Here is a 24,473-nt window from a genome sequence, read left to right as displayed (position 1 = left end):
TCTCTTAAGAGTAGTATAGTAAATATAAATTTTTTTTTTAGATAGATAAAACACACGTATACACGAGTTTATAATAAAAATAAACTGTTGTCAAAATCATGACAATTTTAATTTTAAAATTATATTAAACATAAATTATATGAAATTCAATTGAATTCTACATTTTAAATTATTATACTAAATAGTGAAATTTATTTCAAATGAATTTCAAAACTTATAGTAGAATTAAATCAAACACGATACAAGTGAATTTTAATTATGATTATTGTGGGATTGGAACAGTTATTAATTGAGTTTAGGCAATCAGATATGGAATATATTTAAAAGTATTTTTTTGGTCACAAAAATTATTTATTTATAATCCTACCGACCCATTGTCACTGTGAAAAGTAAAGGAATGTGATGCAGGGCTTCTGGGTTTCTTTGGGGCCACTCACTATGGCACTATCCATTACTTTATTCTTTGTCGACCGAAAAACAGAGGATAGATTTTATTCTCTATTGAGAGTCGATGGATAATAATTTTCTAGCTTAAGAAGTTGTTAAGAGTTACCTATAAGGGGCAGATCTTATTTTCAAATTGCAGTCATAGCTCATTGAGGAACCAAAATTGTTGTTAATTATTGTAAAAATTAATCAGTTCTTGCAAAAACAGTTCATAAAAAAGTAATGATGAAATATCATTAAATTAGGGTTATCAATTGTTTCTGATTCTCACTCTGTTTATCCCGCACTCGATCGATTAATTTTCTCTTAGTCTTGTTTTGCTTTTAATATTATGGAGGATGGGGACGGACAAAATCTCTCCGTCTGAAACTTTGAAATCTGTCTTAATGATAATAATATTATTTTTACTAAAAATTAATTTATTTTTTAAAAAATATATTCGTAGGTTATTAAAATTATATTTAAAATTTAAAATTTTAATTTATAATTTATTTTATTAATAAATAAATTTATATTATATAAATTGATCTCTCTCTCTTTCTGCAAATGGGAAGAAACATAGTGTTCAAACTAGCTAGCTTTGACAAGCCTCTGCATTGGACTAGTAGCCACTTAGTCAATGACCAGCTTTTTTTTCCTTCGAATTCTCTCCCCTTCTTGGACACACAGGCTCTGATACCGTTACTGACCGGAAGTCTGTAAACCTGAGGTAAGTATAATAATGCTCATGCGATGTCGACTTTAGCTTTAGCTTGAAGAACCATTATGAGAGGTGGAGGATTAATGTGGAGCTAAACAACATTAGAGAGTTTGAGATTGTGCCTCAGGAATGTGTAGCTTACATCAAGCATTATATGACTTCTTCTCAGTATGAAGCAGATTCTGAGAGAGCCATTGAAGAGGTCAAGCTCTACCTTAGCAGTTGCTGCACTTTGGAAGGTGACTTCTTCTCAGTTGACCCGCTTTTTTAAGGCGTTTCCACCATTGCGTGTTTACAAATAAAAAATGATTTCAGTATAACATATGTATTATCGTTAACAAAAATGGTATTCCTTTAATCAAATTGAGAAGGAAAATTTAATATAATTCTAACTAATAAGTTTGCTTTCTGTTCGGTTTTGGCCTTTTAGCGAACTGAAAGAACAGAACTCAAGTCAATGGCCGGCGTAATCCCATGTGCAACCCATCAGATCTTTTCATCACCCTCCAAACATAAACCATTCACTGTTCCCAACCTTTCTCTGTTGCTTTTCCACACGCTCCCCAAGTGGAGCGTGGGAAATCACTGTTCCTTATAACGCCCTCAGAGCCAAAAGGGGGAAAAAAAAAAAGAGACAAAGCTCACTGCTCACCGTTCACTTCTGTCGCGCGCCGGTGACGCAATTCGAGAAAGACCCACATGTCTCTTTAGAGAATTGTTTCTGTCGTTCTTTCTCTTCCTCTAAACTCGATTTGAGATTGAGCCTTTTGGGTTTCAATTTCCTTTTGTTTCTATGAAGTTTTAGGTAAGAGTTTTGCGTGCCAATTGATAATTTTGTGTGGCTTTGCATTTATTTTCATAGAATTTTGAGTTTTATTGTGTTTTTTGGAATACCCATTTGGTGTTTACTTCAGTTTTGACGCTTTTCAACCTTTTCTGTGTCCAAATTGTATTGGGTATTTCGTTTTTCATAGTTATTTGCTGTTAGTTTGGTCTGTTGATTGGATAACGGGTTGGCTATAAATTATTTTTGAATCTTATGCATGTCTAAATTTTTTTACATGGGAATTCCTTTGCATAGTGGGGTACGTGGCTACATTTCTTTGAGTTCCTCGTTTTGGATGTCTGCCTTGTTTTTTTGGAGCTTAATTACTATAAGTCGAGAATTCGTTTCTGGGTGTTAGGTATATTCAGTGTCTGGTACTATATAACTGTAGAGTGTAAATTGTAATGGTGAAAATAAATTAGCATGGTGGGCCCCATATACAGTTGCATTTAAGCCAAGGGAAATTAAGGAAAGGCAAGATGATAGGCAAAATTATTTAGTCAACTTCAAATAGTTGGGATTAAGTGATCATGGAAGTAGGTGTCTCACAGGTGTTGAAATGTCAGATTGACAGGGGCAGTGATGGATTCCTAATGGAAAGATTTGTTGATTATGCTCGAGAAGAAATGATACAAGGAAGACTTAGTTCGCCTGCTAATTATGTTGGAGAACATTACATTCTGGAAATTGGATTGCGACATTATTGCATGAGCAACTCTTCATTTTTTCATTTTGCCTATCATCGTAAGAAATTAATCAGAAAGCAAAACCTTAAAGGATCCTTGCACCATCAGAGTAATATCTCATTAGTGGTATGCTGGCCCTTGATAGGGAGTGGCCGATAATTTTGTTCTATTAATTCTTATTCCTTTTCTCTATCACATTCATTATCATCCCAACAAGCTTAGTGTCCTTGAAAGGGCAGTTTGGATGTTAAAGGTCAGGGTCCTTGAAAGGGCAGTTTGGATGTAGTATATCTTTCGGAAATTTTGCATGTAGTGGATGTCCTCATATCTCAACCTGCAATCTCTTTGTTACAATTCCCAAGATTCTGCCATCATATTGGACAGTGATTGAGGAAATGGAAATTGAGATGGTTTGAACACATGCATCATTGACCAGCTGATGTACTGGTATAAAAGGTTTAGCACTTTGAATTTGGATATAAAAAAGCAAGATGTAGACTAAAGATAACATGGGAGAAGTAGCAAGAAAGAATTTAGGGGCATAAATCTTTTTAAAGATGTAGCTTAAACTTGGGTGGAATGGAGAAAATATGACCAATCTCAACATATTTGAGATTAAGGCATAGTTGACTTGGTTGAGTATTGGAAAATGGTCCTTCCTCCATTATCTTACATGAAGTTTTGTGAAACTTTTTATGGTGTGGTTTAGCATTGTAGACATTGATGCTTTCACTGTTGGTGAATAGTTGAAAGCGTGAAATGTGGTCCCTTTTGATAGTGCCTTGTATTGATTAATTTGTTCCTGTTGCTAGATGTGTAAATTGATGACCTTTCTGGAGGCTCGATATTGAAAACCACTGAGGGTGCTTTCAGAAGGTATTTACTTGGTAATATTTACACAATAGGAGGTTAATATGATTTGAGAAAATAATGGATACCTATTCTTTATGTTGATTTAAGGACAACAATGGAGGCACGCCCTGCTTTATCTATTCAGAGATCAGGTGCAAAGCAGCTGAGTAACCTTGGGCTGTCTGCAGCTCTGTCTTCATCTTTGCCGGTCCTGCCAACCTCTCTAGAAGAGACATACCCAAAATTATCAGACTCTCAACAGGTTTCCATGGAAAGGGGTCTTATGACAAAGCCTGTTGTCCATGCAAGTCAATTAACCGCTAACAGTGGAGTAGTTGGCCATCTATTTTCATCATCTGCTGGCTTCTCATCAGACCTTCAGTACTCTTCTGTTTCACCTCTGGAGAAACATTCTAGGAACACTCCTTTCATTTCTCAATCATCTACAAACGTGACAGCTTTGACATTGCCACAATCTTCACATTCAAGATTCCTTCAATCCACAACGTCATGTCAGTATGTCAAAGAAACCAATGCTTCATGGTGTCCTGAGTCACTGCCTGGTTTTCTTGATTTTCCTGTAAATAACCCTGTCCAAAATAATCAAATAGAAGGCAACAGTTGTGGTGTCATTGCATCTGAGGAATTTAGTATACGAAGTGATTGGCAGGAATGGGCAGAACAGCTGATCACCGATGACGATGCTTTGACGTCTAATTGGAGTGAACTTCTAATTGACACCAGTGTTTCAGAAACGGAAACAAAGGTTGGGGCCTTCTCACGACATAAGGCAATTAATTTATCTTTTTGTGTGCTCTATGTTTTCTCCTGCTCTCATCTTGTTGCTTCAGATAGCATACCAGGTGTTGAAACCATCTTCAAATGTTCCATCACACCAGCCCCAAGTTCATCAACAGTGTCCTGCTTCTTCTGGAGAAATTCGTCCTGTTCTTACCCCTACTTCCTCAGCCAATACTGCCCCATCCAAGCCACGCATGCGTTGGACGCCAGAACTTCATGAAGCCTTTGTGGAGGCTGTCAATCAGCTTGGTGGTAGTGAAAGTGCGTGAGACAGCCCCTGAATTTACCATAAAGTTGCAAGGTTTCAGCTCCAATTGATTTCCCTTGTTTAATGTACAGGAGCTACTCCAAAAGGTGTGCTGAAGCTCATGAAAGTTGATGGCTTGACGATCTATCATGTAAAAAGCCACTTGCAGGTATGTACGGTTTCTCTCTTTTAGCATGAGGATGCTCATGAGCATAAAAACCATTTTCTCATGCATCTCTGAGAGGATTTTTAGATTATTACCTTTTATCCCCTAATTGGAGATCTCATTTCTTGAATTTCAGAAGTACAGGACAGCCAGATACATACCAGACTCATCAGAAGGTATGTGATAGTAAGCAATATGTTGCATTTTTCCTGTATTTTGTATCATTTACTTCTACCTTAGTAATTTCAATGATTGTCAGACCATGTTTGCCTGTGTTTCCTTTGGAGCTTGGGAATGGGGGGTGGTATTTTGCTTCTGGTTTTCTTTTGTCTTATCACTCATAGGCATGTGCCAGTGCATTAAGTTGAATCATGCAAAACCATTTGTTTTTTTGTGTGATATGTATTAATTGGATGTTTCCCTTTTTAAGCGGTGCAATCCCTGTCCCTCATTGAATTGAATTGATCATGATATGCTGTTTGTGCAACAAAATGTGATAATTTTGGACCTACATTAGACCTCATATCACATTCTGTGATTTCAGTCAAGTTGAATCGATACGGTATTCATGATAAGAAATGCATTCTTGACAACAATGCTAGTGATTTAATTTTCAATCTGATCATTCCAAATGGTGTTTTCCCATCGTCTAATTTTCATTGTTAATTTGGACATTCCAATTTGGCATTTTTCTATTATTTAGTTTCAAGTGCTCTATGATCTGAACTTGCTGAAACTCTCTTTGTCTCCCCTCAGATTTTATGCTGATGCTGATTTATTTGTATTTGGTGTTGATTTATTTGTATTTGGTTTGGATTTCTTGACTCATTTGCTTCATGTGGATTGTAACACATGTAAGAAATTTATTGTTTATATGTTCTTCTAATTTCTATTTTGCTTGCAGGATCCTCAGAGAAAAAATTGACTCCTATGGATGAAATATCATCTCTTGACTTGAAAAAGTAAGTCGATCAATAATTAATGCAGGTATTCAAACTAGTCAACTTTCACAATTCTTTGGCTTTGGGAGATTGGATACTTGTCTTAGATGTTACTTGGTTGGAATTTTCTAACAGGAAACATGAGATTTCTGATAATTGGAAATTGCCTACTGAAGCCTCTGAATGAGTAGTTGTTTTCTTTAATTGTTTGCTTCCATAAATTGAGAGACACTCTGGCTGTGAAAGGGCCATCATTAATTACATGATTATTAACCGTATGAAATATGGAGAATTGGTTTAAATTCAGGATCTGTGTCAAATTAAACGTGTAGGTAGCTTGCGAAACTTAAAATTATTCGATGTTATCTTCTTGAGCCAGACTACTTTTCCACTTCCATAGTTAGGAATTCAATTGAGAGTGCATGTATCAAACTGTTAAAAAAGGCCAGTTGTTCCAAGAAAAAAAAAAGATTCTATGCCAATCTCCATTTAAGGCCAGAGTCATTAAAATCTTCCTGATGTTAGGTCCTAACAACTACAAATGAAATATCGACCAAAACTGTGAAGAAGGTTTTTGCTTTGGCCAAAATATAGCTAAAATTAATATCTTCTTATCCCTGAAAAATGTGCAGCTAAATGAGTTTGTCATGTGTGTTCTTCGTTGAAGGGTAAAGTTGTAAATATTAGAACACAATCTAGCTTTTGCATTTCTAATTGAAGATTAATGCACCTAAACTGGAAAAGGAATGGAATTTTTGCATGATAAGAATGCTTACTTGTAAATTCTGTGGCATTTTAAGCCTCCTGTTTGTTTCTCTTTCCTCTCTTGAATAGTTTTACCCAGGAGCATAAGTCATTTGCTTTGCATAGATTGGATTTGAATTTTCAATTGATATGCTTCCTGAAAACTAACTAAATTATTTTTATGAGTTTGAGGAGGTCCTTGAAAATAACAGGAGTTATTTTGTTTGCATTTGAATGTTTCGTGATGGGAATAAGCCCTCATTCATTGATGAATTATACATTGCACCAATATAACTCAAGTGGATTTGGCAAATCATTGATTGACAGGGAGAGTCAAGCATCTCCGAAAGAGACTTTACGAACTGAGTTACTTACTATCTCTGTTTTAATATCATTAAAGTGGTGCAGACAGAAAATTGGGGATGTCAATTATGTTAGATTAGAAGCTTGAATTGTTTTCTGATGGATAGACATTGAACGGTCCATGTTGTTTTCTTAAAGACTGCCACATCATTCAAATAGTTTCTTTCTGTTTCTGAATGAAATTCTATGTAATATTGTGTCCCATTTCATTTTGAGTTATCCTGCTAAATGTGTAATTGGCCTATTTTTATTTTGTAAAATAGGGGTATTGAGATTACCGAAGCTCTGCGATTACAGATGGAAGTTCAGAAACGGCTGCATGAACAGCTTGAGGTATAAATTTGTTCCTCAAAAAAAGAACTCTGTTTAGATTTGATAGGTGGTCTTAACTTTTCACCTTGAGACAATGAGGCCAGTTTGTGCATTATATAATGCACTCGTCTCACAAATACTACTTTGGAGCATTGAAGTATAGGCTTAATTTCACCTGCCCCTAAGAGAGTGAGCATTCACAATTTTTTGCCTTATTATCAATTTGATGATTTCAATTCAATTAATTTCAAATCGCTTTAATATTGGATCACTTCCTTCTACTCAAATCATTTTCTTGCCCTCTTTTTATATTACTAAATTTGAATGGATGTTTACTGTTTAGAATCACTATAAAAATTTAAGTTAGGCATCCAAATCTAATTATGTTTATTATAAATATTAAAATTTATATAAAATAAAATAAACCTGCACAATATGCAGGATTTCAACTAGTTTAATTATATGTCCAGTGACAATGGTTGACATTATCGTTGGAACATATGATACTGGCATCCATCCATGCATACAAGTTGATATGGTCTTGCTGTGTGCATTCATGTACTCACAAGATGCATTTTTCAGGTTGCCTTTGTGATTACAGTTTGACACTGACCTTGTTTTTGCAGATTCAACGAAATTTACAGTTACGTATAGAAGAACAAGGGAGGTACCTCCAAATGATATTTGAACAGCAGTGCAACTCAGGTGCTGACAAGCTGAAAGCTTCATCATCTGCTATGGAGAATCCCTCTGCTGTATCTTCCGATGCAATCCATGATTCCCCTGCCAAAAATGAAACGGAAACCTCCCAGTCAGACCATGGCAAGACAAACACAGACACAATTGAGGCCAAGTCTCTATTGCAAGAAGGATCACATGATCCAAGTGAGAAGCATAAGGCACCTAAAGTTGAAGCTTCTGAAAATCCAGACCCAGATAATTGCAAACGTCTAAGAACAGATGCCTAAGCCATCAGCATGTGGCTGACAAGGTGACATTGATTCGTTGGAAGATTTATAATCTGAAGTAGGACAGGACCTAGATGACTTATAAAAGAGCTTTAGAATTTTGAGATCCTCCTGCTTCTGTTTCTATCATGTCCATGATTGCAATTTTCTTGTGCACTCTTATTTATCCCATAAACAAGGCTGCTATATAAGAAAATTTTTGATTGAGGAATTGCTCTTCTCCACTGTATCCCATGTCCATGCTTGCAATTTAAATGATATAATTATAAAAATTATAAAATTTGAGATTTTTTTTGCCATTTCCCCTATAGTTATGAGGTTATATACTGACCTTAAAACATGGAGTTCAATCATTAAATATGCCCCTTGCATGAAAGGCTTCCTACAAGCAATATAAATGATGTGCAACAAAAAGTTCTTTAGCATTGCTTGATTTTTAGGCATTGTAAGAAATTAATTAGAAGCTCATATAATAATTTAGAAAAAAAAAGAACAAAATTAAGAAAACAAGAGGACAAGAGATTGTTGGCAGCTAGTTTGTCATTTTTATGATGTTAATATAATGTTCCTAATTTCTGATTTTTTTTAATGCAAATTTAAGATTTTTCTGAACAACTAGGCATTAAGAGAAGGACAAGAATAGGGTCACAATAGGGTATCAAAGTCCAGGGGGAGACCTTCAAATTTTGAAAGAGGGTGGAACTCATATTAACAAATTAATATGGGTATAATTGACAATGCAATCAAAAGCAATTGACCAATTATTATTTACCATAGCTCTGCCCCTCTCTTTTTTACCACATCTCTAAATTACAGAAGATCATTAGTTTACAGCTAATTTATTTTAAAAAATATATAACACAAGCTTTTTTCAAGCCTAATTAGTGGAGTAATTAATAGTTAAAATTTAAAAAATTACTGGGTTTTAAAGTTTGATCCAAACTTTTTAATTTTGTTAATTTTATTATGATTAAAATTAATTAATTGCAATTATATCCCATTAAAAATTAGAAGAAAAATTAACCCAAATCTTTTCTATGTTCTTATCAAATTATTTTTCATGTAATTGGATGTTAAAATATTTTTTTATTTTAACTTCAATTAATTAGACATAATTGAAAAACTCACAAATTCAATTAAATGGTTGATAAATCCACTTACCAATTCAATTGACCCAATTACTAAAATAAAAACCTTATGCAAACACACATATATATATATATATATATATTAAATTCTTTTGTTTTCTTTTATGGAAAATTCTTTACTAATAATAGAGGATTAAGGGAGTGGGATTCGAACTTGACTATGCTTGGTAAGTGATATACTATTATGGAAATTTTTTTTTAATGTTTTCAATTTAGAGAAATTTTTGTTTAAATTTAATTATCATAAATTTAAAATACAACATAAATAATAAGACTCACATATAAAATAAGTAAAACTCACGTATTTATAGATTCTACTAAGTTTTTTCCTATCAATGTATTGCATAAATCCATCAATGGATTTTACATGAATGATAGGCATGGTGGAGGAATGGGGTATGTGACAAATTTAAGAGAGATGAACAGTGACATTTATTAATCAATGGAAATGCGTGCGTTAGGTAACTGAGAGGTTAAGTGTCTGCTTCTTAAGTGAGAGACGCCTTTGAATCCAAGTTAGCTAGTAGCAGCAGAACCCAAAACAAGCAATCTCTCCCTTTCTTTCTTACTCCTACCTATCGCTCCATGACCTGGCCACCCCAATATTAACGTCTATTGGACTCAAACCCACGACTTCTCAACACACAGTTTGGTACACAATAAACTTACATTCATGATAATATTTTTACTCTCAAACCATCCTTTTTATAACCCAACCTATCTTCTTCTCTCCTCTTACTATCTTCTTTCATTTCTTTTTACTCTGCTTGCCGTGGGCTCAACCACCATGGCTATGACTGGCCTTGCCACCGGTTCTCATCCTTTGCAGGACTACGACGAGGTATTTCATCTTCTTCTTCTTGGTTCTTTAGCTGTGTTTCTTTAGTCTGGTTTTTGGAAATAAATTTTGGTGTAATGTTGCAGCAGCACCGGCCTTCCACCCGCCAGTCTGTGTCGTCGAAAATATGCAGAGTTTGTGGGGATGAGATCGGAGTGAAAGAAGATGGACAGCTTTTTGTAGGTTGTCATGTTTGTGGGTTTCCCGTTTGCAGGCCTTGTTATGAGTATGAAAGGAGTGAAGGAAACCAGAGCTGTCCTCAGTGTAACACTCGCTATAAGCGTCACAAAGGTTTACTCATTTTCATTATCATCACTTAGTCTCTTATATTATACCTTCTTTTAATGAACCAAAGAAGATATTGAAGAAGTGTTAAGGTTCAATATCTTTCTTTATCCTTTTAATGAAGTTAAGGTTCTCGATCAAACATGTGATATTAATTAACAGTGTAAGGCTTTGTTGCTCCATGCAGGCTGTCCTAGAGTTGCAGGAGATGATGATGATGATATTGAAGAAGAGGACTTTGATGATGAATTTCAGATTAAGCAGCAGCAGCATCATCATGATGACCCAGATCACAAAAATGTCTTCGCTCATTCAGTAATATGCACATATTTTCTTGATTGATCATTTCATAATATATATTCTTATATAAGAATAATTAAATAATCTTATTTTTATAAGAATATATATATCATTGTAATTTAAAATTTATTTTAGATTTACTTTTTAGAAAAAAATCCAACTAATATTTTTAATTTTTAAAATTGATTATAAATTTAAAAATTACTTCCCTTGTATATTTTTATATGTTACATTTAGATTTTTTTTGTCTAAAATTATTTATCTCAATTAAAAAATAATAATTATTTATTTTTTAATTTTACTCTTTATTTTTATTAAATATAATAAATATTTATGTAATAAATAAATAAGTGAGATAAAAAGTAATTTAATAAATTATTAATATATTCTTATAAAAATAAAATTATTTTATTATTTCTTTTATTATAATACAAAATTCAAATACAACAGGTAAAATGAAATGAAATGAAGGTAGTATTATAATTTTATCCATAACACCTGTAAATCACCCGGACGAATTATATATCGAATAATTTCACAGCATAATTTGTGGGATTGACATTATGATTTATCAGAAATTATGTATATTTATTTGTGATTTATTTTTAATTATAATTAATTTTTAAAATAATAAATAAAATTTTAAAATAATAAGAAAAAAATTAAACTGCTCTTAACGGGTGCCTTAAAGACAGAAAAACCCTTTCACTAAAGACCATCTCTTACATCTCAGACCACGGCTAAATTTTTAAGGTAAAATATTTAATTTTGACCTTATATTTATTGAAAAAGTTTAATTTAATTTATTTTTAATTTTTTATTTAAATTAATCTAAAATTTTTAATTTAAATAAAATTTAGCAAAAAAATTAAATTTTATGGGCTAAATTTTTTGATTTAAATAAAAAATTTAAAAAGTTTAATTTTTTAACTTTGGGATTAAATTTCTTAATTTTTTTATTTAAATTCAAAATTAATAAATTTAATTTCTTGATTTTTAGACAAAATTAAGTTTAAATTAAAATTTCTTAATTAAATTCAAAAAAAAAAAAATGGATTAAATTGAACTTTAAGCTAAATTTTTAATGTGCGGTCAATTTGCCTGCATGGTCAATTTTAATGTATTTTAAAAGTTCGAAGAGTATATATAAGTTGGATTATTTAGGAAAAAAAATTATATAAATTTTTAGATTATTATGATAATTTATTTAATAGAAATATATATAATATCAAATTTTCTAAAAGTAGAATAAAAATGAGTAACTAAAAGAAATTAAAAATTAATAATATTTTAATAACACTATATACTATAGTATTCTGTTAGAAGAAAAGGAGGGAACCTCTAAAAGGCAGGATTGGTGGGTTTTGCAGGAAAATGGGGACTATGTTCAAAGACCATTGCATACTGGAGGAGCATTCTCTACTACAGGAAGTGGTAAGCAAAACTAAAATAAGTTGTAATAATTACACATTTGAAAGAAATTTAAATTTGTGGGGTTGTTGGTGGTGGGGTGCAGTGGCAGGAGGTAAGGAGATTGAGGCTGAAAGAGAGATGTACAGCAATGCAGAATGGAAAGAAAGAGTAGAGAAGTGGAAAGTCCGGCAAGAAAAGAGAGGTCTGGTGAGCAAAGATGATGGAGGAAATGATCAGGGAGAAGAAGATGAATACCTGTAAGTGATAATTATTGCCTTCCTTTATCTCAAATTAAGATATTAAAATATCAAGCTCATTGAAACCTTGATTCTTTGTCATGCATTCCTTTCGCAGTATGGCTGAAGCAAGACAACCTCTGTGGCGAAAACTCCCCATTGCCTCAAGCAAAATCAACCCATACCGCATTGTCATTGTCATCCGACTTGTGGTCCTGGGCTTCTTTCTTCGTTTCCGTATTTTAACTCCAGCTTATGATGCTTTCCCTTTATGGCTAATCTCTGTAATTTGCGAGATATGGTTTGCACTTTCCTGGATACTTGATCAGTTCCCCAAATGGTTCCCCATTGAACGTGAAACTTACCTTGATCGCTTGTCAATGAGGTTCGAGCGAGAGGGGGAGCCTAACCGATTATCTCCGGTTGATTTTTATGTGAGTACTGTGGATCCTCTCAAGGAACCTCCAATCATCACTGCAAATACTGTGCTTTCAATCTTGGCCGTTGATTATCCTGTTGATAAGGTCAGCTGTTATGTATCGGATGATGGTGCTTCGATGCTCCTTTTCGATTCATTAGCAGAAACTGCTGAGTTTGCTAGGAGATGGGTGCCCTTCTGCAAGAAGCATAACATTGAGCCAAGGGCTCCTGAATTCTACTTTTCTCAGAAGATTGACTACTTCAAAGATAAGGTGCATCCCAGCTTTGTGAAGGAGCGCAGGGCTATGAAAGTAAGCAACCAGATCCTTCTCTCGAGTCCTTAAAATATCCTCGCCATTTGCCAAGCAATATGTGAAAATTTTATAATTTGGTGATTGATTTTTTGGTTTTTGTAGAGAGAATATGAAGAATTCAAGGTGAAGATTAATGCATTGGTGGCGAAGGCGCAGAAGAAACCAGAAGAAGGATGGGTTATGCAGGATGGTACCCCATGGCCTGGAAATAACACAAGAGATCATCCTGGAATGATTCAGGTAAGCAAGATCTATCATTTCTTTATTGTTTTTAACCTAAAAATGATAATCATCTATGATTCCAATTCCAAGCCGTACTTTTTTGCAGGTATATCTTGGAAGTGAGGGTGCTCTTGATGTGGAAGGTAAGGAGCTTCCCCGGCTTGTGTATGTTTCTCGTGAGAAGCGACCTGGTTATCAACACCACAAGAAAGCTGGTGCCATGAATGCTCTGGTAAGTAATTCCCCGTGAGTTTCTTAACTGCATATTCCTTTGAGATTCAATTGACTAATGCTCATAATTTAATTGTTGTGTATCAACTCAAGATCCGAGTCTCTGCAGTACTCACCAATGCACCTTTCATGTTGAATCTGGATTGTGATCACTACCTTAACAACAGCAAAGCTGTGAGGGAAGCCATGTGTTTTTTAATGGATCCCCAGCTAGGCAAGAAGGTTTGCTATGTCCAGTTTCCTCAGAGGTTCGATGGCATTGATCGTCATGATAGATATGCTAATCGCAACACTGTGTTTTTCGATGTGAGTTGAACAAGTTTGATGATCATTCTTTTTTGTTATGCAGATCAAAATTGCAGCTATTTCTACTTTTCAAACCAAAATTTTTTACTTATGACTTCAACTTTGCTTTGGTTACAGATTAATATGAAAGGCCTAGATGGCGTCCAAGGGCCAGTGTATGTTGGTACAGGATGTGTCTTCAACAGGCAGGCCTTGTATGGCTATGATCCACCAGTGTCTGAGAAGAGGCCTAAAATGACATGCGATTGCTGGCCTTCATGGTGCTGCTGTTGCTGTGGGGGTTCACGAAAGAAGTCAAAATCCAAGAACAAAGGGCAAAGAAGTCTGCTTGGTGGACTGTTCCCGAGGAAAAAGAAAATGATGGGTAAGAACTACAAAAGGAAAGGGTCTGGATCAGTCTTTGAACTTGAAGAGATTGAAGAAGGGCTTGAAGGTTATGAAGAGTTAGAGAAATCATCACTAATGTCACAGAAAAATTTTGAGAAACGATTTGGTCAATCTCCAGTATTTATTGCCTCCACTCTCATGGAAGAAGGTGGCCTACCTGAAGGAACTAATCCTTCAACACTCATTAAGGAAGCTATTCACGTCATTAGCTGTGGCTATGAAGAGAAAACCGAATGGGGCAAAGAGGTGAGTATAGAGTAAAGGCTTAGAGTACAAATGTTGAAACTATTATCAAAATTAGGAGACTAGCGAGATTACTAAATGCTGAATTTGTTCTTCTCAGGTTGGATGGATTTATGGCTCTGTTACAGAGGATATCTTGACAGGATTCAAGATGCATTGCAGAGGATGGAAGTCGATATACTGTAGTCCTGAGAGTGCAGCATTTAAAGGATCAGCACCCATTAATCTATCAGATCGGCTGCACCAGGTTTTGCGATGGGCTCTTGGCTCTGTTGAAATTTTCCTTAGTCGCCACTGCCCTCTATGGTATGGCTATGGAGGAAAGTTGAAATGGCTGGAGAGGCTTGCCTACATTAACACCATTGTTTATCCTTTCACCTCCATTCCTTTACTTGCCTACTGTACTATTCCTGCCGTATGCCTTCTAACCGGAAAATTTATCATTCCTACGGTAAGTAATCCTGAGCCCCATAGCAAAAAATTGTTGTAAGAATGAATTATTTCTAGCTAATCACTGTGAACTGCAAGAAATAGCTTGGTATCAGTATGCTTGAATTTTACCGTTAGGATTTCCTGAAAAAGAAAAGTCCAAAAGGTTTTCAATGTTTTAACTAGACATTTCTATCTTGCAGCTGACCAACCTGGCTAGTGTATGGTTCCTGGCACTTTTCCTTTCCATCATAGCAACAAGTGTCCTAGAGCTTCGATGGAGTGGGGTGAGCATCGAGGACTTGTGGCGTAATGAGCAGTTCTGGGTGATTGGTGGCGTATCAGCCCATCTTTTTGCAGTGTTCCAAGGCCTCCTCAAGGTCCTTGCTGGAGTTGACACAAACTTCACAGTCACAGCAAAGGCAGCAGATGATACAGAATTCGGGGAGCTCTACCTCTTCAAATGGACTACCCTTCTCATTCCACCAACCACTCTAATTATCATAAATATGGTAGGAGTTGTGGCTGGAGTATCCGACGCAATCAACAATGGATATGGCTCATGGGGTCCCTTATTTGGGAAGCTATTTTTCGCTTTCTGGGTCATCGCTCATCTCTATCCTTTCCTCAAGGGTCTAATGGGAAGGCAAAACAGGACTCCTACCATTGTAGTCCTGTGGTCTGTCCTTCTGGCGTCAATTTTCTCACTGGTTTGGGTCAGAATTGATCCTTTCTTGCCCAAGCAAACTGGCCCTATTCTTAAACAATGTGGGGTGGAGTGCTAGTGGTCCTTTCATTTATTGTTTTTTTGTTTTCATTTGTTTCTGGAAAAGAATTCAAGTTGTTAAAAAGAGTGATCAATATTCTGTAGTTGTCCGCATGCCTTTGGTCCAGTGGCAAGGGCACAATGAACCTAGGCCATGTCCCCGGTTAGATCCCCCCTCCCCCCCATGTACCTATCGATTAAAAAAAAAAAAAAAAAAAAATTCTGTAGTTGAGATTTTGTTGTTAATATGTGAGGAATGAGGAAGTACTAGCATATGCAAACTTTTTAAGTACATTTTAAGAAATACACAGAGATTTGTCCTTGATCAATGATGATGATGATGATGGTATATTTCCTTTTCTGTATGTTTCTTCAACCTTCATCCATGACCTACCTTTTTGAATTGCTAGAAAATAAAAGAAGTAAAACATGTGTTCTGCCTTCTGTGGTAAACAGATTGCTTCCACTGCCTTAATTTTTACATATACATACCAAATGGACAGTGTTGGAATTTGTAACTTGAATTTATGAGATCATAGCTTTAACTATCCAAATTTGTGGCCAAGCATGCAAAGCACTAATTAGCTCTTTGAGATGGATGCATCTTGTTCAGAGTACTATGGAGAACCCTTTGTCATTTGTATGTAGAATTTTGAGAGTTATACACTTTTGTATTTGGGTTAAAGGTCATGAGGATTACTCTTTTGTTCTCTTACTCTTGTATTACTTTTCAGTTTATTAATGGATTTTCTGCTACGTAGAACAACATAAATTAAATTCTTAGTTTTCACCATGTTATTTTCGCATTCATTTAGCCCAGATAAATATTTTGATTCCATCAGCAGATCTTTTCCATTGCAGAGAGCATATGCAACTTCTACACCAGTGGTGACCTTGAAATGGAAGATAGGTATTATGCATCTGAAAAAAACCAGTGGCCCTTAAAATCCCATCACAAAATACACAAGAAACACAGAAAACACAGATCAGATGCTTCTGCTGCTGCTACTACCGCTGCTACTGAGGAGATATCAAAGGAAACAGAATTGTAGAAGTCTAGGGATTTGCGTTGTGAGATGGTTCTACGCTTGTTTTGTATTTTGTGGAATGATTTCAGAGGCAAAAGCATTTCTTATATATGTGGTTGTTTGGGTTTTGTTAGGGTTTAACTGCTCTCTGCACTGCAGCAGGTACTATTCCCAATCTCCCTTCCTTTTTTTTTTCTTAGTAATAAACTATGTTTCTATGTTCATTATAGCTGATTATAAAAAATTTTTCCCTTAATTTTAATTTATTGATTTGAATTATATATGTAGTCCTCTCTTCTTGCCAATTTAGCATGAAAGAAAGATGAACATGTTAAGAGAAATTATTCAGTGAAGAACACAAAGAAAAAGAAATTAAATGGAAAGTCCAGAAAATTCACTGGTAACCACATTTGCAAAGATGAACAACCATAACTTGCAATGTGAATGTAAGAGCAGAAATGGAAAAAGTCTTACTAGAGGACAATAAAAGGGGGGAAAAAACCCAAAGAAAAGCTCTCAAATCTCTCTGGAATGGATCAAAGTCAACTAAGTTGATCACCAAGCAGAAAACAAAGATTAAGATAGAAAATGATGTGAGATTCATTAATCCTCAATGTGTTCATCATCTTCACCAAAAAAAGAAATTGATTGAAGGGAAATACAGTTGGAAGAATATGATTTTAAAAATGGGAAACACAAAATAAAGAATGTTAATGCAGCATATATATTGAATACTTCAAAACCTTGCAGTTGCAGTTTGGACCTAGTTAACTTCAGTAATAGTAGCCCATATTAAATATATCCTTATTCCAGTAAATAGTTACATGAAGGGTATATGCACCTCATTACTGTTGTACATCATTCCAGGGTAGTACTAGCTCCCTAAATTGTGATCTAGAAAATGGTAGGCAGGTTCCTTGACAAACCAAAATAAAAAGTTCATCCTGTTCTGTTATATCTTGGAAAGCCCGTTAACTTGCTAAGAGTGATATTCTCCAGTGGCTCAGGCAGGCAAGCTTTTCTTCGTAGTGCTAGTTCTTGTGCCACGGAATGCATGGCAGGTCGTTCCTCTGAAGTTGTACTCGTGCATGCTAAGGCAACCCTAACTATAAAAACAACCTGCTCTGCTAAGTGGCTTGTAGGAGATGGAAGCCGCGGGTCTAGCACATCCTTTACAGACAAGTCTGGATTATTTGACATTGATGTTTTTAGTGATGATAGTGAAGATAAAAGTTCTCCTGGGTGCCTTCCCATCAGAACTTCTAGTGCCACCACTCCAAAGCTATAAACATCACATTTGTCTGTGACCCGCATTGTAAGCGCCAGCTCTGCATATCAGGCCAAAAAAAAAAAAAGAGAGAGAGAGAACATTTAAGCCTTATTTTTAAATACCTATATGTAATTCATATTGAAGAACAACCGCTATTAATTCATATTGCAGCACATCTATTCATAAATTCAATTACTATTTACCTGGGGCCATATAGCCAAAGGAACCAGCAACTGTAGTCCAGTTGGGAGAATCTCTATTCAACTGTCTTGCCGTGCCAAAATCTGAGAGTCGTGGCTCAAAATCTGACTCGAGCAAAATGTTATTCAAAGATATGTCACGATGAACAATTGGTGGAGAGCAATCATTGTGCAAGTAGGCAATTGCATGAGCCACTCCCTGCACAATCTTCACCCTTGTAGCCCAACCAAGCTCCTTTCCCCCATACAATACCTTTCCTAAACTTCCTTTCTCAACATACTCATAAACCAAGTACAAGCAGCCCCTCCTAGAACAATACCCATGAAACTTGATGATGTTCCGATGCCTTACTTCGGTCAGCATTCGAATCTCATTCTCAAAACTCAGGCGATTTATTGCTGGAATATCACTTGAATCTGATATATTTAATTTCTTGACTGCAACAACTTTACCTGTAGCCAATACAGCCTTGTAAACGGTTCCAAATCCTCCTTTTCCAATGCAGTACTTTTCATTGAAGTCATCAGTCGCCTTAACAAAATCTCCAAGTGTGAATTTTCCTTCTCTTTCCCATATCATTGACTCAGAACACTCATATTTTTTTACACCTTTGATCTCTTCGTCATGTGGTTCCCTCTTGCGACAAGATATTAGAACTGCAACAATGAATATTGATATTGCTAACAAGCTCAATGATACTGTAACAATGATGCCCATGAGAACCTTTTTGCCACTTGATGCCACAGGACTACATGCAGATAATCCTTCTATATTTCCGCACAAACCTGAGTTTCCAACGAAAGCTTCTGCAGATGCATTTTGGAACCTGCCACCAGCTGGGATAGGTCCCGTTAACTCATTGAAGGAGAAATCAAAAGATTGCAAACTAATCATGCCAGACAATGCTGTGGGAATTCTTCCTGAAAGTTTATTGTGTGAGATATTGAGATTTTCCAAAAATGTAAGATTTCCCAGATTATCAGGTATTTTTTCTGAGAGTGAATTGTTGCTGAGATCCAATAAGTACCGCAGTGAGCTTAAGTTGCCCAGCTCAAAAGGTATTTCACCTGATAGGAGGTTGTGGCTCAGATTCAGAGTCGATAATTTCTTACAATTCCCAAGCTCCTGTGGTATGTCCCCAGACAGCTTGTTATAAGATAAATCAAGAGATTCAAGATTTGACAAATTGCCCAAACTCAAAGGGACCACTCCCCTTAAATGATTGTTGCTCAAGTTGAGACTGAATAACTTGCTCAGATTTCCCAGTTGAGTGGGAATCATCCCACTCAAATCATTCGAGTCTAGACTTAGAACACGCAACTGGGTCAATTTCCCAAGCTCAGCTGGGATTTCACCAGAAATTCTATTTCTGCTCATCTGTAAATTGGTGAGGTTTTCACATTCACCCCAAGCAGGTGAAATTCCACCAATAAACTGATTACCACTAAGAGAAATGAAAACAAGTTTTGGATGAACTCCAAATGCATTTGTGATGTTTCCAGTGAATTGGTTCCCATCAAGCCGAACTCTAGTTAATCCTGAGCAATTCCTCAGGCAGGTAGGCAATGACCCAGTAAAATTGTTGTCATTAACTGTAAGTTGTTCAAGAGCCAAACCACTACAAAGTTCAGCTGGCAATTCTCCAGCGAAGCTGTTGTTTGAAAAGCTAGCATTTTTCAAGATACCATACTTGCCAAAATCACGTGGGATGCTACCAGAAAATTTATTGGCGAGCAAATTGATTGACTCTAGAGAACGAAGGTGTGCAATGGTTTGTGGCAACTCCCCTTCCAGCTGGTTAGTGCTGAGATCTAGAGTTACTAGGGATGTCATATTTCCAACATCAGGGGGAATTATTCCACTGATATTGTTGGAGAAAAGACTCATGACTCGAAGATTTTTGAGCTTCCACAATGTTGGAGGAATAGATCCTGAAAGCTGATTTTCTGAAAAGTCTAGACTTTGCAAGTCTTTTAAATTTCCAATCTCAGGGGGAATTGAGCCAGAAAGTGTATTATTGCACAGAAAAAGAAGATTGAGCTTTGACAGTTGTCCGATTTCTGAGGGAATATGTCCAGACAACAAATTATTTTGAAGTTGCAAAGAGAGCAATTCAGTCCAGTTGGCAAAAAGAAGAGGTGAGATCTCACCTGTGAAAAAATTATCAGATAAACCTACATGGACCATTTTGCTCAGATTGGATAAGAACAAAGGCAAGTTCCCACTTAGTTGATTCACGGCCAAGGCCAAGTGACTGAGGTTAGTACAAAGGCCAAGCTCAGGAGGAATTGTTGAATTCAAGGCATTCATTCGGAGATCAAGTAGCTCCAAGTCCCTAAGTTGGCCTAAAGAAGATGGAATATTCCCTGCAAACGAATTGTTATACAACTCAAGAATTTCAAGACCAGACAACGAACCGATACTTTCAGGAATCTGACCACTAAAACCATTATTTTGTAGACGAAGATGTTTGAGATTGGAAAGCTTGGAAATGTTTGATGACAATGGTCCTTGGAATAAATTGTCAGTAAGATTGAAATATTTAGTCCTTCCCAGATTGGTGAAAGCCCATTCTGGTATCATGCCGGTCAACCGATTGTATGACAAATCTAGAAAGGTCAAGTTCCGGCAATTGGATATGAAATCAGGAAATCCTAAAGTAAGTTCATTATTATAAAAGCTAAGATGCATCAATGAAGGCATACTTGAAAATTTAGACCAGTCAGAGTTTTCCAAAAAGTTTGCTCCAAGGTCCAAGTACCATACCTTTTGAAGATTGCTGAGTTGATAAGGAATGGTACCATTGAGATTGTTGTCATAAAGACTAAGATACAGAAGCTCTGTTAATCTTCCCAGCTCAACAGGAATGTTGCCCGAAAAATAGTTGACACTCAAGTCCAAGTAAGTGAGCTTGGAGAGGCTACAAATAGCTGCTGGTATCGTTCCCTCTATATTGTTATTCTTCACGTCAAAGCTGATGATGTTTGCAAATGAAGAAAAGTTGAATTGGTTCAGAGTTCCGGTTATGTTTAAGTTGGAAAGGTTTATTTTGGAGACTGCTCCAGTGGGGTCGCAGGAAATGGCAGTCCAGTTGCAAAGATTATTGAGGTTGGTGAGGTACCATGAATTGAGAGAAGGAGGTGAAGAAGATAAACTGTTTCTCCAATGGATTAGAGCTTCTGCTTGTGTTCTTGGTGATGAGATAACCTGTAATGGGGGAAAAGAGAGCAGAAAGTGAAAGAGAAGAGAAAGCTTTTGAGTTCTACTCATGTTTAGCTTTATCACTTCTATGAGATACGAGTTATGAAATCATTAACACCTATTTTTACTTTTAAAGCATCCTGCTTAGGCTACAAGGCTACTGAAGAAAAGATTTGGAATTTGCAAGTGAAAAAGAAATGTGTAAAAGCATTCATTGGCTGTGGATGTTCCTTATTCACTTGACTTTAAACATGTAGATCATATATATTAACTATGAAATTGCCCAACATGTAGTGGGAAAGGTTGCTTATTCTTTATATATAAATATATGTATTAGTTTTTTTCTGATAAATTAATGATTAATAATAATTCAGAATTATTAGAATATTTAAATAAAACAAAAATTAAAATTGAGACATGTGAATTCTAAAAATTAGTCACATTTTAACTGTCCATTAAGTGATAAAAAAAATTATTAATTTTTTAAAAAAGGAAAAAAAATAAAAAATTTAGATGCCTGTTCATTTTGAAAAACTGAAGTAATTTTTTTAAAATATTTTCTAAGAAAGTTAAAAAATAAAGTCTTACATACATATGTCAGGTTTCCAAGTGGAGAACTATAAAACTAATTTTTAAATTTAACTAAAATTTTAAAAACAGTTTTCTATCACTAAAATTATATTATAAATTTTTATAATTAAAATTAAATAATTATTTTAAAAATGTTTCCTTTACAATGATAAAAAAATCATATTATATAAAATAAATAACATATATTAAAAATTTTAAAAATAAAATAAGTTTTTAAATATATTTTATAATATTTTTTTAATTGTAAAAAAATATGAATTTTTTTTATTTTTTAAATTAAAAAACTGATTTCTATCATTGACAAGTGAATAAATTTTCTATGTTTTCTTTTATTTTACATAAAAAAATAAAAACTAAAATATTCTTAAAAAATAAAAGTAAATAGTTAGTTGGGAGTCTTAAGAAAAAAAAAAGGATAGATAAAAAGACTTCAAAAAAATCTTGAGTAGCCCTGTCTACTTAATAGTTAAAATTCATAATTAATCATATTTAAGCTTTATTTTTAACTATAATTAAATATAAGTTTGCTGATATGATGAATTTTATTGTCTTATTTTGTACTAATAAAGTATATTTAAGAAATTTTATGTATTAATGAGTGTCTTGTTTGGTTTAAACTTTTTACTTTTTGAAAAGTAAAAAGTGAAGGAAATTACTTTTTTAATTTTATAGGAAGTTAAAATAAAAGGCTAAATAAAAAGATAAAATTTTCATACTTTTTGAAAACTTGAAGTTTCCTAATCAAATTATCCCCAGCCAAACAAAGCCTTAGAAGTATGGAAGTAGTATCTTAGCAATTACCCAAGTTCTTCCCAATATTTCACTTGGCAAATTAAGGACTTTGCCTGCTTGAAGAATCCTATTCTGATATTTAATAGAAAGAAACTGAATGAATGAAAATGAAAACGATTTATTAATTAAGCAACTTTTAGCTTGGTTTCTTAATTGTGCAATAGAAATGAAAGAAAATTATATAATGAAAAAGGAAAAAAAATCAATTTTCATTGGTTACTTTAGTTAACACATAAGGGAAATGAATTTATAAAGTCTATTTTTACTATTATAACCTCATTATGTAGCTTTAGTGTTAAGGGTATATTTGTAACTTCAACATTCATCTTTTTCACTTGCTCATTTCTCTCTTTTTCCCTTCTTTTCACTTTAAATTGGAGAGAAATTTTTTGGAGGCTTGGAGAGAAATTGGTGGGAAATCTAATTTCCATTAAAATGATGTTTCTTTTCTTTTCTTTTCTTTTCTTTTCCATCCAATTTCCTCAAAACAAACAAAAGCTTAGAAAAAAACATGATCACATGTATGGTTATGATCTCGTTGACATAAGCATGTTTGCGCGTTTGTGTAAGCAGGCAATAAATAGAACATCCCGGCTTGTTGACATTTTCATGCCATCTACATAAAGTCCTCAGGTCTCAAATGTGATTGGAAAATCATTATGGTTCATATTAAGAGTTTACTTTTTTCCTTTTTTTTTTTTTTTCTATTGGCTCCCACTAAGTTTAAATTTGAGACTTCACAGTTCTGAAAACAACTTCAATATTGTTGAGCTAAAGTTCATATACCATGTAGTCAGATGACATCACCAATCACAACCAAGCTACCTTGTAAACTAGAAACAAATTTGAGGTAATCTCAGGCTTTGGCTTTTCCTGTTTATTCAGTTCCACCCAAGCAGGCCCTAAAAAAATACTTGAAGGTTAAAAAAGCATTCCACCTGAAACATAAATTGTTTTTCTAGAGTTACTATTTCAATCTCAGACCATCAAGCATTTCTGGAGATAAGGATTCAAATAACATTGAGACGCCAAAGTTTAGTGGCCAAAAATAAATGCAGCCATGAAAACACCATGGCCTTCCCTTAGGTACCTATTTGCATGTCTGCAATTGCTTATGTGTTTGCACATGCATACAAGTCGAGGTTTAAACATCTATATACTGCTGAACTGGAAAAACAGTTTAAACTTCCCAATTCTAACTTCATGGGCACTTAACAGAAGCAGTAGCCCAAGCAGCTGGACAGGAATTCAATGCAGTGAAGCAGGCAGCATCATTGACATAAATCTCCAGAATTCAGGCCTTGATGGAACTCTTGACAGGTTTGACTTCTCAGCCTTTCATAATCTCACTTCCCTTAACCACAATTTGAATAATCTCATTGGAGATATCCCAGCTGGAATGGGAATGCAACAAAACTCACTCTACTTGATCTGGGTAACAACAATTGCACAAATCTAATAACCCCAGACATCGGAAACCTCAAAGAACAACAATTAACTCACTGGTCCAATTCCATATCAGCTCAGCAATCTACAGACAATGCGGCTTCTCAATCTTGGTGTAAACTAACTAGTGGATCCTGATCCAGGTAAATTTAAGGTTATGCTTCTTTAGCAGAGCTTTGGCTCTCATATATCCTTTTAAAGAAGATTCCCACTTTTATCACTGAGTGACCGTAGCTAATATTTCTTGGTCTTTCTGATAATCTTTTACCTGGTGAGATCCCAATTACACAGCCACTGACTTGTCTGCAAAACCTGGAATTCCTGAACTTGAACGCAAATTCATTTGAAGGATC

General features: G+C 34.9%; 3 protein-coding genes across 7 annotated transcripts; 2 read left to right on the top strand and 1 right to left on the bottom strand.

Annotated features, from left to right (window-relative positions):
* Nucleotides 1-1,022: 1,022 nt before the first annotated feature.
* LOC110649576 (protein PHOSPHATE STARVATION RESPONSE 1) lies at nucleotides 1,023-8,264 on the top strand. 3 transcript variants are annotated; one of them, XM_021804191.2, is made up of 10 exons: nucleotides 1,023-1,156; nucleotides 1,317-1,386; nucleotides 3,472-3,535; nucleotides 3,620-4,277; nucleotides 4,363-4,573; nucleotides 4,652-4,728; nucleotides 4,862-4,901; nucleotides 5,630-5,687; nucleotides 7,037-7,106; nucleotides 7,712-8,264. In XM_021804191.2, the coding sequence occupies exons 4-10, from the start codon at nucleotides 3,627-3,629 to the stop codon at nucleotides 8,051-8,053; spliced, it is 1,449 nt and encodes a 482-aa protein (XP_021659883.2). In that variant the 5' UTR covers nucleotides 1,023-1,156; nucleotides 1,317-1,386; nucleotides 3,472-3,535; nucleotides 3,620-3,626; the 3' UTR covers nucleotides 8,054-8,264. The 3 variants fall into 3 exon arrangements, with proteins under 3 accessions (XP_021659883.2, XP_057985030.1, XP_021659880.2); XM_058129047.1 differs by adding an exon at nucleotides 1,578-1,952 and having other exon boundaries at nucleotides 1,023-1,386; XM_021804188.2 differs by lacking the exons at nucleotides 1,023-1,156; nucleotides 1,317-1,386 and adding an exon at nucleotides 1,491-1,952.
* Nucleotides 8,265-9,871: 1,607 nt separating this feature from the next.
* On the top strand, nucleotides 9,872-15,920 carry LOC110649578 (cellulose synthase A catalytic subunit 4 [UDP-forming]). 3 transcript variants are annotated; one of them, XM_021804196.2, is made up of 12 exons: nucleotides 9,872-10,042; nucleotides 10,129-10,330; nucleotides 10,512-10,639; nucleotides 11,995-12,058; nucleotides 12,141-12,294; nucleotides 12,392-13,004; nucleotides 13,110-13,247; nucleotides 13,336-13,461; nucleotides 13,554-13,766; nucleotides 13,884-14,399; nucleotides 14,497-14,847; nucleotides 15,029-15,920. In XM_021804196.2, exons 1-12 carry the CDS (start codon nucleotides 9,875-9,877, stop codon nucleotides 15,608-15,610), a joined length of 3,255 nt encoding a protein of 1,084 aa, XP_021659888.2. In that variant the 5' UTR covers nucleotides 9,872-9,874; the 3' UTR covers nucleotides 15,611-15,920. The 3 variants fall into 3 exon arrangements, with proteins under 3 accessions (XP_021659888.2, XP_021659889.2, XP_021659887.2); XM_021804197.2 differs by having other exon boundaries at nucleotides 10,126-10,330; nucleotides 10,512-10,624; XM_021804195.2 differs by having other exon boundaries at nucleotides 9,873-10,042; nucleotides 10,126-10,330.
* A 1,385-nt stretch (nucleotides 15,921-17,305) lies between these two features.
* On the bottom strand, nucleotides 17,306-21,360 carry LOC110649572 (probable leucine-rich repeat receptor-like protein kinase At1g35710). Its single transcript, XM_021804181.2, has 2 exons — nucleotides 18,093-21,360; nucleotides 17,306-17,947 (listed from the first exon to the last, which is right to left on the bottom strand). The coding sequence occupies exons 1-2, from the start codon at nucleotides 21,358-21,360 to the stop codon at nucleotides 17,559-17,561; spliced, it is 3,657 nt and encodes a 1,218-aa protein (XP_021659873.2). The 3' UTR covers nucleotides 17,306-17,558.
* Between the last annotated feature and the right edge of the window lie 3,113 nt (nucleotides 21,361-24,473).

This window comes from Hevea brasiliensis, chromosome 10 (assembly GCF_030052815.1).
Source record: "Hevea brasiliensis isolate MT/VB/25A 57/8 chromosome 10, ASM3005281v1, whole genome shotgun sequence".
Taxonomy (NCBI): Eukaryota; Viridiplantae; Streptophyta; class Magnoliopsida; order Malpighiales; family Euphorbiaceae; genus Hevea; species Hevea brasiliensis.
The sequence above is the reverse complement of the archived record's forward strand: the minus strand, read 5'-3'. Positions and strand labels throughout refer to the sequence as shown.

Bases quoted from the DNA above. Each gene is read 5' to 3' on its own strand.
- LOC110649578 (XM_021804195.2), top strand. From the start codon at position 9,875: ATGATAATATTTTTACTCTCAAACCATCCTTTTTATAACCCAACCTAT. The intron at 13,248-13,335 runs GTAAGCAAGATC...ACTTTTTTGCAG, and splicing joins ATCATCCTGGAATGATTCAG to GTATATCTTGGAAGTGAGGG. The intron at 14,400-14,496 runs GTGAGTATAGAG...TGTTCTTCTCAG, and splicing joins AAACCGAATGGGGCAAAGAG to GTTGGATGGATTTATGGCTC.
- LOC110649576 (XM_021804191.2), top strand. From the start codon at position 3,627: ATGGAGGCACGCCCTGCTTTATCTATTCAGAGATCAGGTGCAAAGCAG. The intron at 4,574-4,651 runs GTGCGTGAGACA...TTTAATGTACAG, and splicing joins TCAGCTTGGTGGTAGTGAAA to GAGCTACTCCAAAAGGTGTG. The intron at 7,107-7,711 runs GTATAAATTTGT...TTGTTTTTGCAG, and splicing joins GGCTGCATGAACAGCTTGAG to ATTCAACGAAATTTACAGTT.
- LOC110649572 (XM_021804181.2), bottom strand. From the start codon at position 21,360: ATGAGTAGAACTCAAAAGCTTTCTCTTCTCTTTCACTTTCTGCTCTCT. The intron at 17,948-18,092 runs GTAAATAGTAAT...CCTGATATGCAG, and splicing joins CTTTGGCTATATGGCCCCAG to AGCTGGCGCTTACAATGCGG.